Below are 16,185 nucleotides of genomic sequence, written 5' to 3'. Positions count from 1 at the left end.
AGACATTTTATCCTTGCTTAATGCATCAGCTGGTCATAGAACCTTACAGGACAGAAGGAGGCCATTCGGCCCATCGTGCCTGTGCCGGCTCTTTGAAAGAGCTTATCCAATCAGTCCCACTCTCTCCCCGTAGCTCTTCAAAATGTTTCCTTTTTAGGTGCGGAACCAATTCCCTTTTTGAAAGTTATTATTGAATCTGCTTCCACCGCCCTTTCAGACAGCCCGTTCCAGATCATCACAACTCGCTGCGTAAAAAAAAATTCTCCTCATCTGGTTCTTTTTCCAATTGTCTTAAATCTGTGTCCTCGGGTTACCGTGCACAGCAAGATCCCACAAACAGCAAGGTGATAATGACCAGATAATCCATTTTTTTTTTTTAGTTGAGGGATAAATCTCGGCCCAGGACACCAGACAGAACTCCCCCTGCTCTTCTATCTAATCGTGGCTCATGGGATCTTTTACTTCCGCCGGAGAGGGCAGACCAGGGGCCTCGGTTTAAGTGATTCATCTGAAAGACGGCACCTACCAACAGTGCAGCGCTCCCTCAGTGCTGGCACGTGAGCCTAGATTATGTGCTCAAGTCCCTGGAGTGGGATTTGAACCCATGACTTTCTTACCTCAGAAGGAAGGCTGTCCTACCCACTGAGCGACAACTAGCAGTAGGAATCTGGTGTGAGCAAGTTGAGATCTCTGCCACTGATATTCTCTTCTGTGCTTTTTTTTAGGGTAGAATTTCCGATTTCCAACTTTGCGTTCTGGTGTTTGATCCGCTCTTATTACACTCCTGCGTGCGCTATTTGTACTCGGGTGCAACACATGTAAATCGTCTCTGTAAAAATGATCACGCGGTGAATGGTACCCCTGCCGCTCAGAATCTCCCACTGTGTTCCATGTCCCACCTTTTTGCGTCCTTAGACCAGCTCTGGACGGCACCAGAAATCCTCCGAGACCCGAACCTGGAGCAGAAGGGGACTTCCCGCGGAGATGTCTACAGTTTCTCCATCATAATGCAGGAGCTGATTGTGCGAGGCCCGCCGTTCTCCATGCTGGGACTGACTCCGAACGGTATACTGATGATAGTGCGTCGGCAAGATAAAACGACAGGATAAGTACAGATGGAGAAGGCTGTTTGGCCTTAACTCGTACATCTCGTACGTGCCCCTCCACCATCCCCCCCGCATCAAGCTGTCCAACTGTCCCTTAAGTGACTCTCGGGTTTTTGTCTCCAGTGGCCAGTTGTTTTGTCAGCTGTGGCTCAGCGGGTCGCACTCTCACCTCTGAGTCAGAAGGTCAAGCCCCACTCCAGTAGATCTGAACACAAAATACAGGCCGACACGCCCAGTGCCAGTACTGAGGGAGTGCTGCACTGCCGGAGGTGCCGTCTTTCAGATGAGATGTTAAACCCAGGCCCCAGATGTAAAAGATCCCAGGGCCACTATTCGAGCAAGAGCAGGGGTGTCCTCCCCGGTGTCCTGGGCCAATATTTATCCAACATCAGTAAAACAGATTATCTGATCATTTATCTCATTGGGGGATCTTTTACATCCACCTGAGAGGGGCAGACGGGGCCTCGGTTTAACGTCTCATCCGGAAGACGGCACCTCCGACAGTGCAGCGCTCCCTCAGTGGGAGTTTCAGCCCGGACTTTGTGCTCGAGTCTCTGGAGTGGGACTCGAACCCACGACCTTCTGACTCAGAGGCGAGAGAGAGCTACCCAGTGAGCATTGGTTGTACGTTGGCAAGTTATATCTTGGGTTGGGATCCTCTGTGCTCCCTCGTGATCGTTCCCTGCTAGGGGAACAGTTTTTCTTTAGTGTGAGCCTGGAGGTCAAATCGGGATCTTCAAAGTACATTGTCGGTCGGCCTTTGACCAGAGACTTTATTCCTTCCGATGTGTGTACTCTGGATACTTTCTTTGGTTGCCTTGTTTGCGTAGCGACACTGTAAGAGGTTACAGGCCGCTGCGCTCGGTTCTCCACTAGATTGTCGCTCTGGGCGCCTTCCCCGCAAGTTCTGATGTGACCAGGAGCTCTTTGGGCTTGAGCTGGCTCTAAGATGGGTGATGGAGATTGGGAACCGAGTTGATGGTGGGGTAATCCAGGCAGGTCCATGGTATTCCAGGAGAGCCCACCTTGTTTATCAATGGGACCAGGAGGGGTAGAGCTGTCGTTACCTCTGGTGTAAAGATGGTCACGACCATGGTTGGAATGTACACGTTACGGCCTATCAGACTGTTAATCAGCCTGCCAATCCTCCCATTCTCCGGGGTAAGAGTGTGAGGATTCAAGAACGGCGGAGAAGATTAATTCTCAGGCCGGGCGTTCGGATCACACATTTACTCAGCGTGGAAATGCAACCATCAGCTGAGAAAGAAAAAAACGTTCATTTAGTTGAAATTCGAATTGAAATGCAAAATCTCGCCCAACCGCCTCCTAACTCGAACTACTTTACCTGTGCGCTCGCTGGTGTTACTCGGTCGTTATTGGACCAGCTCTGCCGTGTGGAACCACTCGCTGGGGGGCAGAGGTGGCCATTCTCTGTCGCCCACTCCTGCCACGAGACACCTGCCCGTCGTTAAGGCGCGTCATTAAGTGGGGGCCGATAAGATAATCAGGCCCCCGGCAATCGTCAGTAGGCCCAGCTCCACACCGTGGGACTTTGTTGACACGAGCCCAGGGTTCCACGTTCTGCCCCCCAATCGTTAAAGATTTTCACTCTGGCGGTCGACGGGATGTTTTTTTTTTCTTGCGATTCTTTCCGATCCCATTGCAGATATCATCACCAGGGTGCAGAAACCCCCTCCCTTGTGTCGACCGTCGGTCTCTGTCGATCAGGCGCCCATGGAGTGCATCCAGATGATGAAGCAGTGCTGGAGTGAGCAGCCCGAGAAAAGGCCCAACTTCGATCAAGTCTTTGACCAGGTCAGCACCGCACCGGCATTGGCTTCTTACGGTCTCGTTGCATTTGCCCCTCGTGGAGACGCCAACATTGAAAGTATAAAAACACAGATGTCAGGTGTTTGTTGTAACTCCACGGGGTAATCAGAGGTCAGAAGCAACCAAGGTTTTGTCACTTTTCTAACTGTTGGTTTCATTATTCGTTCATGGGATGTGGGCGTCGCTGGCGAGGCCGGCATTTATTGCCCATCCCTAATTGCCCTTGAGAAGGTGGTGGTGAGCCGCCTTCTTGAACCGCTGCAGTCCGTGTGGTGAAGGTTCTCCCACAGTGCTGTTAGGAAGGGAGTTCCAGGATTTTGACCCAAGAAACGGCCGATATATTTCCAAGTCGGGATGGTGTGTGACTTGGAGGGTCTTATTAACATTAAGTTTTACAAGATAGGGATTCGTACAATCTTTATAAGTCAGTAGTACCACTCGAAACTCAGAATGACCAATTCTTCTGCTTCGGGAGACTAAGAAGTTAATTCTCCATCAACATCCTGCGTGGTGATTTTCGGGTCTGTTTCTGGTCTGTCTCCGGTCTGTTTCCGGTCTGTTTCTGGTCTGTTTCCGGTCTGTCTCTGGTCTGTCTCCGGTCTGTCTCTGGTCTGTCTCGTGGAATATCTCTGGACGGTCTCGTAGATTGTCTCCGGTCTGTCTCTGGTCGGTCTCTGGTCTGTCTCTGGACTGTCCCTGGACTGTCTCTGGTCTGTCTCAGGTCTGCCTCATGGACTGTCTCTGGTCGGTCTCTGGTCTGTCTCCGGTCTGTCTTTGGTCTCGTGGACTGTCTCTGGTCGGTCTCATAGACTGTCTCTGGACGGTCTCCGGTCGGCCTGTCTCCGGCCTGTCTCCGGTCGGTCTCGTGGACTGTCTCGTAGACTGTCTCGTAGACTGTCTCTGGTCTGTCTCTGGTCTGTCTCTGGTCTGTCTCTGGTCTGCCTCTGGACTGTCTCTGGTCTGTCTTGTGGACTGTCTCTGGTCTGTCTCTGGTCTGCCTCTGGTCTGTCTCTGGTCTGTCTTGTGGACTGTGTCTGGTCTGTTTCAGGTCTGTCTCGTGGACTGTCTCAGGTCTGCCTCATGGACTGTGTCTGGACTGTCTCTGGTCTGTCTTGTGGACTGTCTGTGGTCTGCCTCATGGACTGTGTCTGGACTGTCTCTGGTCTGTCTTGTGGACTGTCTCAGGTCTGCCTCATGGACTGTGTCTGGACTGTCTCTGGTCTGTCTTGTGGACTGTCTGTGGTCTGCCTCATGGACTGTGTCTGGACTGTCTCTGGTCTGTCTTGTGGACTGTCTCAGGTCTGCCTCATGGACTGTGTCTGGACTGTCTCTGGTCTGTCTTGTGGACTGTCTCTGGTCTGTCTCATGGACTGTGTCTGGTCTGTTTCAGGCCTGTCTCGTGGACTGTGGTCTGTTTCAGGTCTGTCTCATGGACTGTGTCTGGTCTGTTTCAGGCCTGTCTCGTGGACTGTCTGTGGTCTGTTTCAGGTCTGTCTCGTGGACTGTGTCTGGTCTGTCTCTGGTCTGTCTCATGGACTGTCTCCTCGAACTTACTACAGTGTCTGCTTTTATACCCTTTCTCACTCTCTCTCTCTCTTATGGTTTAAAACAAGTCGATGCGTCTGATGTTTACAACAACTTTCACGGACTTTCTCGGCCTCACAACTGTTTTATCTGTGACCTTCTAAACAGTCTTCGAATTTGGTCAACCTTCCCAGCATGCCCTCTTGACCAGCCAGTTCTTTTACCCAAACTCAGCTCCTTTAGTGGGTAACTAATCCAGGGTTTCTAGCTAATCCTTTTAGAATCCTTAAAAGTGGTATTTTGGTTTAACAATGAAAAGTTCAAGAGATTTATTTCTCTATGAAAATGGGGATGGGGCTGGTGGGGATTGAGAGTCGGAGGGGTCCCAGAGTCAGCACCTTCTCTGGCCATCCTGGTTCTAGACGGAAGGCCCCCCACCTCCCCCAGTATTGGGGTCCTGTAGATGACGGAACAAGGGATCGAGTCGACAAACACCAGGTGGAGAGGAGCTAATTTTATTTTAAAATAATAAATCTTTCACAAGGTTGTCCTTGCACTGGCTCAGTGGGTCACTCTCTCCCCTCTGAGTCAGAAGGTCGCGGGTTCAAGACCCACTCCAGAGATTAAGCCCATGATCCAGGCTGACGCTCCCAGCGCCAGTACTGAGGGAGTGCTGCACTGTCAGAGGTGCCGTCCACTTTACGGTCAATGGAGTAATTGTTTTCAAGTGTAGTCACTGTTGTAATGTAGGAAACGTGGCAGCCAGTTTGCGCACAGCAAGATCCCACAAACAGCAATGAGATAAATGACCAGACCATCTGTTTTTTTTTTAGTGATGTTGGTTGAGGGATAAATATTGGCCCCAGGACACCGGGGAGAACTCCCCCCGTGCTCTTCTTCGAAATAATGGCCGTGGGATCTTTTACAGGGGGCAGACGGGGCCTCGGTTTAAGGTGTCATCTGAAAGGCGGCACCTCCGACAGTGCAGCACTCCCTCAGCAACGGCACTGGGATTGCCGGCCTGGATTATGTGCTCAAGTCTCTGGAGTGGGGACTTGAACCAACAATCTTCTGACTCAGTGGCGAGAGAGAGAGAGTGCGACCATTAAGCGCAGCTGACACCGGTAGGTACACCAGCACCGTGGGAGAACCTTCACCACACGGACTGCAGCGGTTCAAGAAGGCGGCTCACCACCACCTTCTCGAGGGCAATGAGGGATGGGCAATAAATGCCGGCCTCGCCAGCGACGGCCACATCCCATGAACGAATTTTAAAAAAAAATATGGTTGATAACATCTGGGCAGGTGCAGTCAAATACTGAAATCAGGACATAATGGGATCAGAGTTCTTCTGAAGCCCATCCAGTGTTACATGTAGGCTTTTGTATATCTGTGCCGCACGATCTGTTAGCACCACCTTGGAGCCCCTACATTTGGTCTTACCTGGCCATGCTTGGCCAAGAATACCGTGGCCAGTGGATGTAAGGATTTAGGCGGACCTGTGATTAAAGATCCCAACTGTTGAGTCGAACTCCCAATTCTTCCTCAATTCATTACAACGCCTAAATCTCAGGAACCCCAACCTTTGAGGTCCAGGGATCAGCAAGGACTTTGCAAAGTTCGAGACGCGACGAGAGAGCTGGTCTTCCTTTTAGTTTTGTTTCTGCTTTTTTTGTTTGTCGTCGGCAGTTTAAAAACATCAACAAGGGGAAGAAGAGTAACATCATTGACTCGATGCTGAGGATGTTAGAACAGTACTCCAGCAACCTGGAGGAGCTCATCCAAGAGAGGACCGAAGAGCTAGAGATCGAGAAGCAGAAAACCGATCGACTTCTGACTCAGATGCTACCAGCGTGAGTACCGGGACAACAACAAGAGGCTTTTGAAATCATGAAGGGTCTAGGCAGAGTAGATAGAGAGAAACTGTTCCCATTGGCAAGAACCAGAGGACACAGATTTACGGTGATTGGCAAAAGAACCAAAGGTGACATGAGGAAAAACCTTTTTACACAGCGAGTGGTTAGGATCTGGAATGCACTGCCCGAGGGGGTGGTGGAGGCAGATTCAATCATGGCCTTCAAAAGGGAACTGGATAAGTACTTGAAAGGAAAAAATGTGCAGGGCTACGGGGATAGGGCGGGGGGAGTGGGACGAGCTGGATTGCTCGTGCGTAGAGCCAGCTCGGACTCGATGGGCCGAATGCTGTAACCTTAAAAAAAATTTTTAAATGTTAAAAAAAAACAACTTGCATTTATGTAGCGCCTTTAACGTAGTAAAAACGTCCCTTGGCACTTCACAGGAGCGATTATCAGACAAAATTTGACACCGGGCCACATCAGGAGATATTAGGACAGGTGACCAAAAGCTTGGTCAAAGAGGTAGGTTTTAAGGAGCGTCTTAAAAGAGGAGAGAGAGCCGGAGAGGTTTAGGGAGGGAATTCCAGAGCTTAGGGCCCTAGGCAGCTGAAGGCACGGCCACCAATGGAGGAGCGATGGATGCACAGCACAAACACTTACTTCGATATCCTCCCATGAATAGAGAGATGTCATCTTACCCAGGCTCCATGGGGTGGAGAGCTTAGCTGGGATGTCATCCCTTCCATGAAAGGATGCTGACTTACAATTATCCTCAGCACTTTGAGGTTAGGATGTTTGAGGTTTGAGGTTAAGGATGTTTGAGGTTTGAGGTTAGCGTCAGCCGTGGTTCTGTGGGCAGCACTCTCACCTTTGAGTCAGAAGGTCATTGGTTCAAAGTCCCACTCCAGCAACTTGAGCACAAAATCCAGGCCGATGCTCCCAGTGCCTGTACTGAGGGAGTGCTGCACTGTCAGAGGTGCCGTCTTTCGGATGAGATGTTAATTAGAGGCCCCGTCTGCCGTCTCAGGTGGACGTAAACGATCCTACGGGCACTATTCAAAGAAGAGCAGGGGAGTTCTCCCCGGTGTCCTGGGCCAATATTAATCCCTCAACCAACATCACTAAAACAGATGATCTGATCATTATCTCATTGCTGTTTTTGGGATCTTGCTGTGTGCGAATTGGCTGCCATGTTTCCCTACATTACAACACTTCAAAAAGTACTTCATTGGCTGTAAAGCGCTTTGGGACATCCTGAGGTCGTGAAAGGCGCTATATAAATGCAAGTTCTTTCTCTCCTAAGGAGGGGAAAATCGGCCTACTCTTGAGCCCTGATGGGAATGCACGTGTGCCCAGGATTGAGTGTGTCTGTGGTGCCTACCATTGGTCAGCAGGAGGCCAACACTCATTCTCCAGGCTCGCATATGAGAAATGGCTGCTTGTGTGAGGTACAGGAGGGCAGGTCACATCCGTGGATCTCAACAGAGTTAGGAACAGGGGTGGGAAAAGATTCGATAAAATGTGGGGCTTGAACCCACAATCTTAATTCAATAGTTCAGTTGATTAATGAGGAAATGTCAATACAGATTGGTCTTAAGCATGAGAGAATTATTATTTTTACAAATAGTCGATTAGATAGATGGAGTGTATAATTTCTGTCACTATCACACAAACTAGAAAAGAGAAGGCTGAGGGGTGACCTGATAGAGGTCTTCAAAAGGGTTTGATAGGGTAGACGTAGAGAAGATGTTTCCACTTGTGGGGGAGACCAGATCTAGAGGTCATAAATATAAGATAGTCACTAATAAATCTAATAAGAAATTCAGGAGAAACTTCTTTACCCAGAGAGTGGTGAGAATGTGGAACTCGCTCCCACAAGGAGTAGTTGAGGTGAATGGTGTAGATGCCTTTAAGGGGAAGCTGGATAAACACATGAGGGAGAAAGGAATAGAAGGATATGCTGATAGGGTGAGATGGAGTAGGGAGGGAGGAGGCTCGTGTGGAGCATAAACACCGGCATAGACCAGATGGGCCGAATGGCTGTAAATTCTATGTAAAAATGCCAGTGTTGTGAGTGAACATTTTGTATCGCCCATTCTGCCCTGTAACAGTAGGGTGTGATTATCAAACAGAGCCTCCCGACATCCGATTCTTTTCTTTATCACCAGCTCCGTTGCTCAGGCGCTGAAGACCGGTGTTCCAGTGGAGCCAGAACATTTTGAGGAGGTGACCATCTATTTCAGCGACATTGTTGGTTTTACAACAATCTCGGCCATGAGCGATCCCATCGAGGTGGTGGACCTTCTGAACGACCTCTACACCTTATTTGATGCCATCATCGGTTCCCATGACGTGTACAAGGTGATGTTCACAATTAATCTTGTCGACAAACGGTTGAACAATTCAGGCGGCCCTCGTGGGTTTGTCTAGCTTCCCCTTAAGACCCCTTTAATTGGAAGCGAGAGACAATAAAGAAGGCAAGTGAGGTGAGTAAAAACAACACAGTGTGACAGTAGGGGATTCTCCTCTTGAGATTAGGAGTTGAGGAAGTTTTACTGCGCAGTTGGCTGTGCTGGAATTGCTTGATGCTGACATTGGAATCCTGAAGTGGGAAAATGTTCCACTCCCTTTCATAATAGTTCTGTGAAACAAAATCACGATAAAACGTGAGATAAAATGGTGCAATGCAAAGGCTGATATTATTATAATTACATAGAATTTTACAGCACAGAAATAGACCATTCGGCCCGTCTGGTCTATGCCGGTGTTTCTGCTCCACACGAGCCTCCTCCCTCCCTACTTCATCTCACCCTATCGGCATAACCTCCTATTCCTTTCTCCCTCATGTGTTTATCTAGATTCCCCTTAAATGTATCTACACTATTCACCTCAACCACTCCCTGTGGGAGCGAGTTCCACATTCTCACCACTCTCTGGGTAAAGAAGTTTCTCCTCAATTCCTTATTGGATTTATTAGTGACTATCTTTTTTTATGACCCCTAGTCCTGGTCTCCCCCACAAGTGGAAACATCTTCTCTACGGTCTACCCTATCAAACCCTTTCATAATTTTAAAGACCTCTTTCAGGTCACCCCTCAGCCTTCTCTTTTCTAGAGAAAAGCGCCCCAGCCTTTTTCGATCTTTCCTGATAGCTCTAACCTCTCAGTTCTGGTATCATCCTTGTAAATCTTTTTTACACCATCTCCAGTGCCTCTATATCCTTTTTATAATATGGAGACTGGAACTGTGCACAATACTCCCAAGTGTGGTCTAACCAAGGTTTTATATAACTTCTCTGCTTTTCAATTCCATCCCTCTAGAAATGAACCCCAGTGCTTGGTTTGCTTTTTTTGTGGCCTTATTAACCCGCGATGCTACTTTTAGTGATTTGTGTATCTGTACCCCCAGATCCCTTTGCTCCTCTATCCCATTTAGACTCTTATTATCCAAGGACTATGTGGCCACCTTATTATTTCTCCTACCGAAATGCACCAGTTGACGAAGAGTGACTGGCTAGAATGAAAAGTGGGTTTAGGATGAGTCGAGGAGTTGTAGGTACAGAATGGTCGCTCGTCTTCGCCTGTTGGGAACTCCTCTTGTTTCCTTGCTCCATCGAGCCAGACCAAGACTGACAGCGTTTGGCCAATGGATTGCACCTTGAACTGATCGAATTTCCCTTCTACGGCAGGTGGAAACGATAGGAGATGCCTACATGGTGGCCTCAGGCCTTCCGACCCGGAACGGGAACCGCCACGCAGCGGAAATCTCCAACATGTCCCTGGACATCCTCAGTAGCATCGGAACGTTCAAAATGAGGCACATGCCCGAGGTCCCAGTGAGGATCCGAATCGGATTACATTCAGGTACCGCTTGTCGATCTTCGGAAGCTGGCTTTTAAAGTTACTGAGGATTGGGACAAAAGTGCGGAGGGAGGCCATGTAGCGAAACGAAAAGAAAGAAGAAAAAAGAAAGAATTTTTTTTTATTATTATTCGTTCATGGGATGTGGGCGTCGCTGGCGAGGCCGGCATTTATTGCCCATCCCTAATTGCCCTTGAGAAGGTGGTGGTGAGCCGCCTTCTTGAACCGCTGCAGTCCGTGTGGTGAAGGTTCTCCCACAGTGCTGTTAGGAAGGGAGTTCCAGGGTTTTGCATTTATATAGCGCCTCAGGACATCCCAAAACGCTCTACAGCCAATTAAGTACTTTTTGAAGTGTAGTCACTGTTGTAATACAGGAAACACGGCAGCCAATTTGCGCACAGCAAGATCCCACAAACAGCAATGTGATAATGACCAGATCATCTGTTTTTTAGTGATGTTGGTCGAGGGATAAATTTTGGCCACGACACCAGGGAGCTTCAAAATAGTGTCATGGGATCTTTTACGTCCACCTGAGAGGGGCAGACGAGGACTCGGTTTAACGTCTCATCTGAAAGACGGCACCTCCGACAGTGCAGCACTCCCTCAGTACTGGCACTGGGAGTGTCGGTCTGGATTATGTGCTCAAGTCTCTGGAGTGGGGTTTGAACCCATGGCCTCCTGACTCCGAGGCGAGAGAGAGCTACCTGCTCGGTGCTGGGTTAACTCATCTCAACGACGGCAATGGGAGGCTTGCTACAATCAGCCTGGGGAAACAACAAGGCTTGTTGGCTAGAAACACGAAGACTGGCCATTCACAGAGCATAGACTTTCTGTTTACAACCCACCCATCCAATTTATAGTCAACAAAAGTCACCAGGCCCAAGTTGTAGTCCATCATTGTACAACATCCAGTGTAACACTGCGGCATTCTGGGAGTTGTAGTCCACCATCATACAACATCCAGAGTAACACTGCTGCATTCTGGGAGTTGTAGTCCGCCATCGTACAATGCCCAGAGTAACACTGCGGCATTCTGGGAGTTGTAGTCCATCATGGTACAACACCCAGTGTAACACTGCGGCATTCTGGGAGTTGTAGTCCGCCATCGTACAACATCCAGTGTAACACTGCGGCATTCTGGGAGTTGTAGTCCATCATGGTACAACACCCAGTGTAACACTGCGGCATTCTGGGAGTTGTAGTCCGCCATCGTACAATGCCCAGAGTAACACTGCTGCATTCTGGGAGTTGTAGTCCGCCATCGTACAATGCCCAGAGTAACACTGCGGCATTCTGGGAGTTGTAGTCCATCATGGTACAACACCCAGTGTAACACTGCGGCATTCTGGGAGTTGTAGTCCGCCATCGTACAACACCCAGTGTAACACTGCGGCATTCTGGGAGTTGTAGTCCGCCATCGTACAACACCCAGTGTAACACTGCGGCATTCTGGGAGTTGTAGTCCGCCATCGTACAACATCCAGTGTAACACTGCGGCATTCTGGGAGTTGTAGTCCGCCATCGTACAACGCCCAGAGTAACACTGCGGCATTCTGGGAGTTGTAGTTCACTACTTGGTTGAGCCCACCCCCATTTGTGGAAGACCCAAATACAGAAGGCAATCTCTGGGATCAAAGCAGAACTCAAGTACGGGGCTGCAGAGCAAGAGGGAGCAAAGTTTATACTTCTTGGAGGCATGTCCAACATACAGTGACTTACTCTGTGTAAGTTTAGTTCATTTTCTTTTCCAGGATTATTTTCATGTGTTTACTTTGTTGTAAATGTGTTTGTTTTAGAATTATCTGTGGGGTGTGTGGGGTCACAGCAAAACTGCTGAAAGGATTTTTAATTTAATGAGCAATTTGATTGTTTGCTAAATCTTCCAGCCGCCTGTGATAGATCAGCTCTGGAATTCCCTCCCTGAGCCTCCCCGCCTCTCTCTTCCCCCTTTATGACGCTCCTTAAAACCTACCTCTTTGACCAAGCTTTTGGTCACCTGTCCTAATATCTCCTTATGTGGCTCGGTGTCAAATATTTGTCTGATTTACGTTCCGGTGAAGTGCCTTGGGACGTTTTACCATGTTAAAGGTGCTATATAAATGCAAGTTGGTGTTGATAAAGCAGATTTTACATTTGGACACCAGGTGTGATCATTCCAACCTGCTGATGGGAAACAAAAGACTAGGGAATGGCAAACAGCTTTTGGGTTGATTTCATGTCAGGCGAGGGTATTATGGGTTACGGAACCAAGGCGGGTGGATGGAGTTAAGATTCAGATCAGCCATGATCTAATTGAATGGCGGAACAGCCTCGAGGGGCTGAATGGCCTCCTCCTGTTCCTGTGTAACAACATTTAATTAATTCGGAGGTTCTGCAGGTAACACCTCTCTGTCTGAACACGGTGATTGCCTTGGCAACGGGCAGTTGCAGGGGCAGTCTGTAAACACCATGTATTATTGTTCAATATGTATAAATGCGTAGGCTTCAAGGAGATCTTGAAACATTTGCCTGAGGAAGGAGAAAATCTCCGAAAGCTTGTGAATTTAAAATAAAATTGCTGGACTATAACTTGGTGTTGTAAAATTGTTTACAAATGTGTAACAACAGAGGAGGAAAAAGGTGAATAATCAAACCAAGGTTCAAATGGCCGTTTCTTTCTGCAGGTCCCTGTGTGGCAGGTGTGGTAGGTTTGACAATGCCCAGGTATTGCCTCTTTGGAGACACAGTAAACACTGCCTCACGTATGGAGTCTACTGGTTTGTGTGAGTAGCTAACAAGATAGGGAGGGCATTCAGTGCCCTTCCAAGGGCGGTGGTGAATAGGAACTATTCTGGACAACCAGGTGTCCGGCACATGCACGATCCCATAATCATAGTCTCCCAAACAAACTACTGGGGGGCCCACACTAGTAGAGTTTCTGCTCGCCTGATAAGGAATGCAAAATCTCCCCACCCCTGTGGAGGCATTCCTGACCGAAGTACGGAGCAAGAAAGAAAAGGAAAAGAGAGAACAAAGTAATTAAATGATTAAGTAATTGATTCATTGAATAATTCATTAATTAATTTATATATAACCTTTCACCACCTCACGATGCCTCTCACTCGTGGGTATCTGTTATTCTATATATAAATCCCCGAACCCCTCGATTAGATTCTCAGCCTGTAACTCACTCCCGGGTATCTGTTATTCTATATATAAACCCCCCGAACCCCTCGATTAGATTCTCAGCCTGTAACTCACTCCCGGGTATCTGTTATTCTATATATAAACCCCCCGAACCCCTCGATTAGATTCCAGCCTGTAACTCACTCCCGGGTATCTGTTATTCTATATATAAATCCCCGAACCCCTCGATTAGATTCCAGCCTGTAACTCACTCCCGGGTATCTGTTATTCTATATATAAACCCCCCGAACCCCTCGATTAGATTCCAGCCTGCAACTCACTCCCGGGTATCTGTTATTCTATATATAAACCCCCCGAACCCATCGATTAGATTCCAGTCTGTAACTCACTCCCGGGTATCTGTTATTCTATATATAAACCCCCCGAACACATCAATTAGATTCCAGCCTGTAACTCACTCCCAGGTATCTGTTATTCTATATATAAACCCCCCGAACCCCTCGATTAGATTCCAGCCTGTAACTCACTCCCGGGTATCTGTTATTCTATATATAAACCCCCCGAACACATCGATTAGATTCCAGTCTGTAACTCACTCCCGGGTATCTGTTATTCTATATATAAACCCCCCGAACCCCTCGATTAGATTCCAGTCTGTAACTCACTCCCGGGTATCTGTTATTCTATATATAAACCCCCCGAACCCCTCGATTAGATTCTCAGCCTGTAACTTACTCCCAGATATCTGTTATTCTATATATAACCCCCCCAAACCCCTCGATTAGATTCTCATCCTGTAACTCACTCCCGGGTATCTGTTATTCTATATATAAACCCCCCGAACCCCTCGATTAGATTCCAGCCTGTAACTCACTCCCGGGTATCTGTTATTCTATATATAAACCCCCCGAACCCCTCGATTAGATTCCAGCCTGCAACTCACTCCCGGGTATCTGTTATTCTATATATAAACCCCCCGAACCCATCGATTAGATTCCAGTCTGTAACTCACTCCCGGGTATCTGTTATTCTATATATAAACCCCCCGAACACATCAATTAGATTCCAGCCTGTAACTCACTCCCAGGTATCTGTTATTCTATATATAAACCCCCCGAACCCCTCGATTAGATTCCAGCCTGTAACTCACTCCCGGGTATCTGTTATTCTATATATAAACCCCCCGAACACATCGATTAGATTCCAGTCTGTAACTCACTCCCGGGTATCTGTTATTCTATATATAAACCCCCCGAACCCCTCGATTAGATTCCAGTCTGTAACTCACTCCCGGGTATCTGTTATTCTATATATAAACCCCCCGAACCCCTCGATTAGATTCTCAGCCTGTAACTTACTCCCAGATATCTGTTATTCTATATATAACCCCCCCAAACCCCTCGATTAGATTCTCATCCTGTAACTCACTCCCGGGTATCTGTTATTCTATATATAAACCCCCCGAACCCCTCGATTAGATTCTCAGCCTGTAACTCACTCCCAGGTATCTGTTATTCTATATATAAACCCCCCGAACCCCTCGATTAGATTCTCAGCCTGTAACTCACTCCCGGGTATCTGTTATTCTATATATAAACCCCCCGAACCCCTCGATTAGATTCTCAGCCTGTAACTCACTCCCGGGTATCTGTTATTCTATATATAAACCCCCCGAACCCCTCGATTAGATTCTCAGCCTGTAACTCACTCCCGGGTATCTGTTATTCTATATATAAACCCCCCGAACCCCTTGATTGGATTCCAGCCTGTAACTCACTCCCGGGTATCTGTTATTCTATATATAAACCCCCCGAACCCCTCGATTAGATTCTCAGCCTGTAACTCACTCCCGGGTATCTGTTATTCTATATATAAACCCCCCGAACCCCTCGATTAGATTCTCAGCCTGTAACTCACTCCCGGGTATCTGTTATTCTATATATAAACCCCCCGAACCCCTCGATTAGATTCTCAGCCTGTAACCCACTCCCGGGTATCTGTTATTCTATATATAAACCCCCCGAACCCCTCGATTAGATTCTCAGCCTGTAACTCACTCCCGGGTATCTGTTATTCTATATATAAACCCCCTGAACCCCTCGATTAGATTCTCAGCCTGTAACTCACTCCCGGGTATCTGTTATTCTATATATAAACCCCCCGAACCCCTCGATTAGATTCCAGCCTGTAACCCCACTCCCGGGATTCTGTTATTCTATATATAAACCCCCTGAACCCCTCGATTAGATTCCAGCCTGTAACCCCACTCCCGGGTATCTGTTATTCTATATATAAACCCCCCGAACCCCTCGATTAGATTCCAGCCTGTAACTCACTCCCGGGTATCTGTTATTCTATATATAAACCCCCCGAACCCCTCGATTAGATTCCAGCCTGTAACTCACTCTCGGGTATCTGTTATTCTATATATAAACCCCCCGAACCCCTCGATTAGATTCCAGCCTGTAACCCCACTCCCGGGTATCTGTTATTCTATATATAAACCCCCCGAACCCCTCGATTAGATTCCAGCCTGTAACCCACTCCCAGGTATCTGTTATTCTATATATAAATCCCCGAACACATCGATTAGATTCTCAGCCTGTAACTCACTCCCGGGTATCTGTTATTCTATATATAAACCCCCCGAACCCCTCGATTAGATTCCAGCCTGTAACCCCACTCCCGGGTATCTGTTATTCTATATATAAACCCCCTGAACCCCTCGATTAGATTCCAGCCTGTAACCCCACACCCGGGTATCTGTTATTCTATATATAAACCCCCCGAACCCCTCGATTAGATTCCAGCCTGTAACTCACTCCTGGGTATCTGTTATTCTATATATAAATCCCCCGAACCCCTCGATTAGATTCCAGCCTGT

The 16,185-nt window shown here is 47.9% G+C and overlaps 1 protein-coding gene across 1 annotated transcript in view; it reads left to right on the top strand.

Moving 5' to 3' along the window:
• LOC137302315 (retinal guanylyl cyclase 2-like) overlaps positions 1–16,185 on the top strand; it is a 51,416-nt gene that overhangs the window by 24,203 nt on the left and 11,028 nt on the right. The window contains exons 10-15 of the mRNA XM_067971954.1: positions 916–1,065; positions 2,773–2,921; positions 6,150–6,313; positions 8,485–8,677; positions 10,004–10,178; positions 12,839–12,937. Of these exons, the coding sequence (XP_067828055.1) occupies positions 916–1,065; positions 2,773–2,921; positions 6,150–6,313; positions 8,485–8,677; positions 10,004–10,178; positions 12,839–12,937 (930 nt within the window). The remainder of the gene's footprint in view (positions 1–915; positions 1,066–2,772; positions 2,922–6,149; positions 6,314–8,484; positions 8,678–10,003; positions 10,179–12,838; positions 12,938–16,185) is intronic.

This window comes from Heptranchias perlo, chromosome 35 (assembly GCF_035084215.1).
Source record: "Heptranchias perlo isolate sHepPer1 chromosome 35, sHepPer1.hap1, whole genome shotgun sequence".
In the NCBI taxonomy this organism is placed as follows: domain Eukaryota; kingdom Metazoa; phylum Chordata; class Chondrichthyes; order Hexanchiformes; family Hexanchidae; genus Heptranchias; species Heptranchias perlo.
The sequence above is the reverse complement of the archived record's forward strand: the minus strand, read 5'-3'. Positions and strand labels throughout refer to the sequence as shown.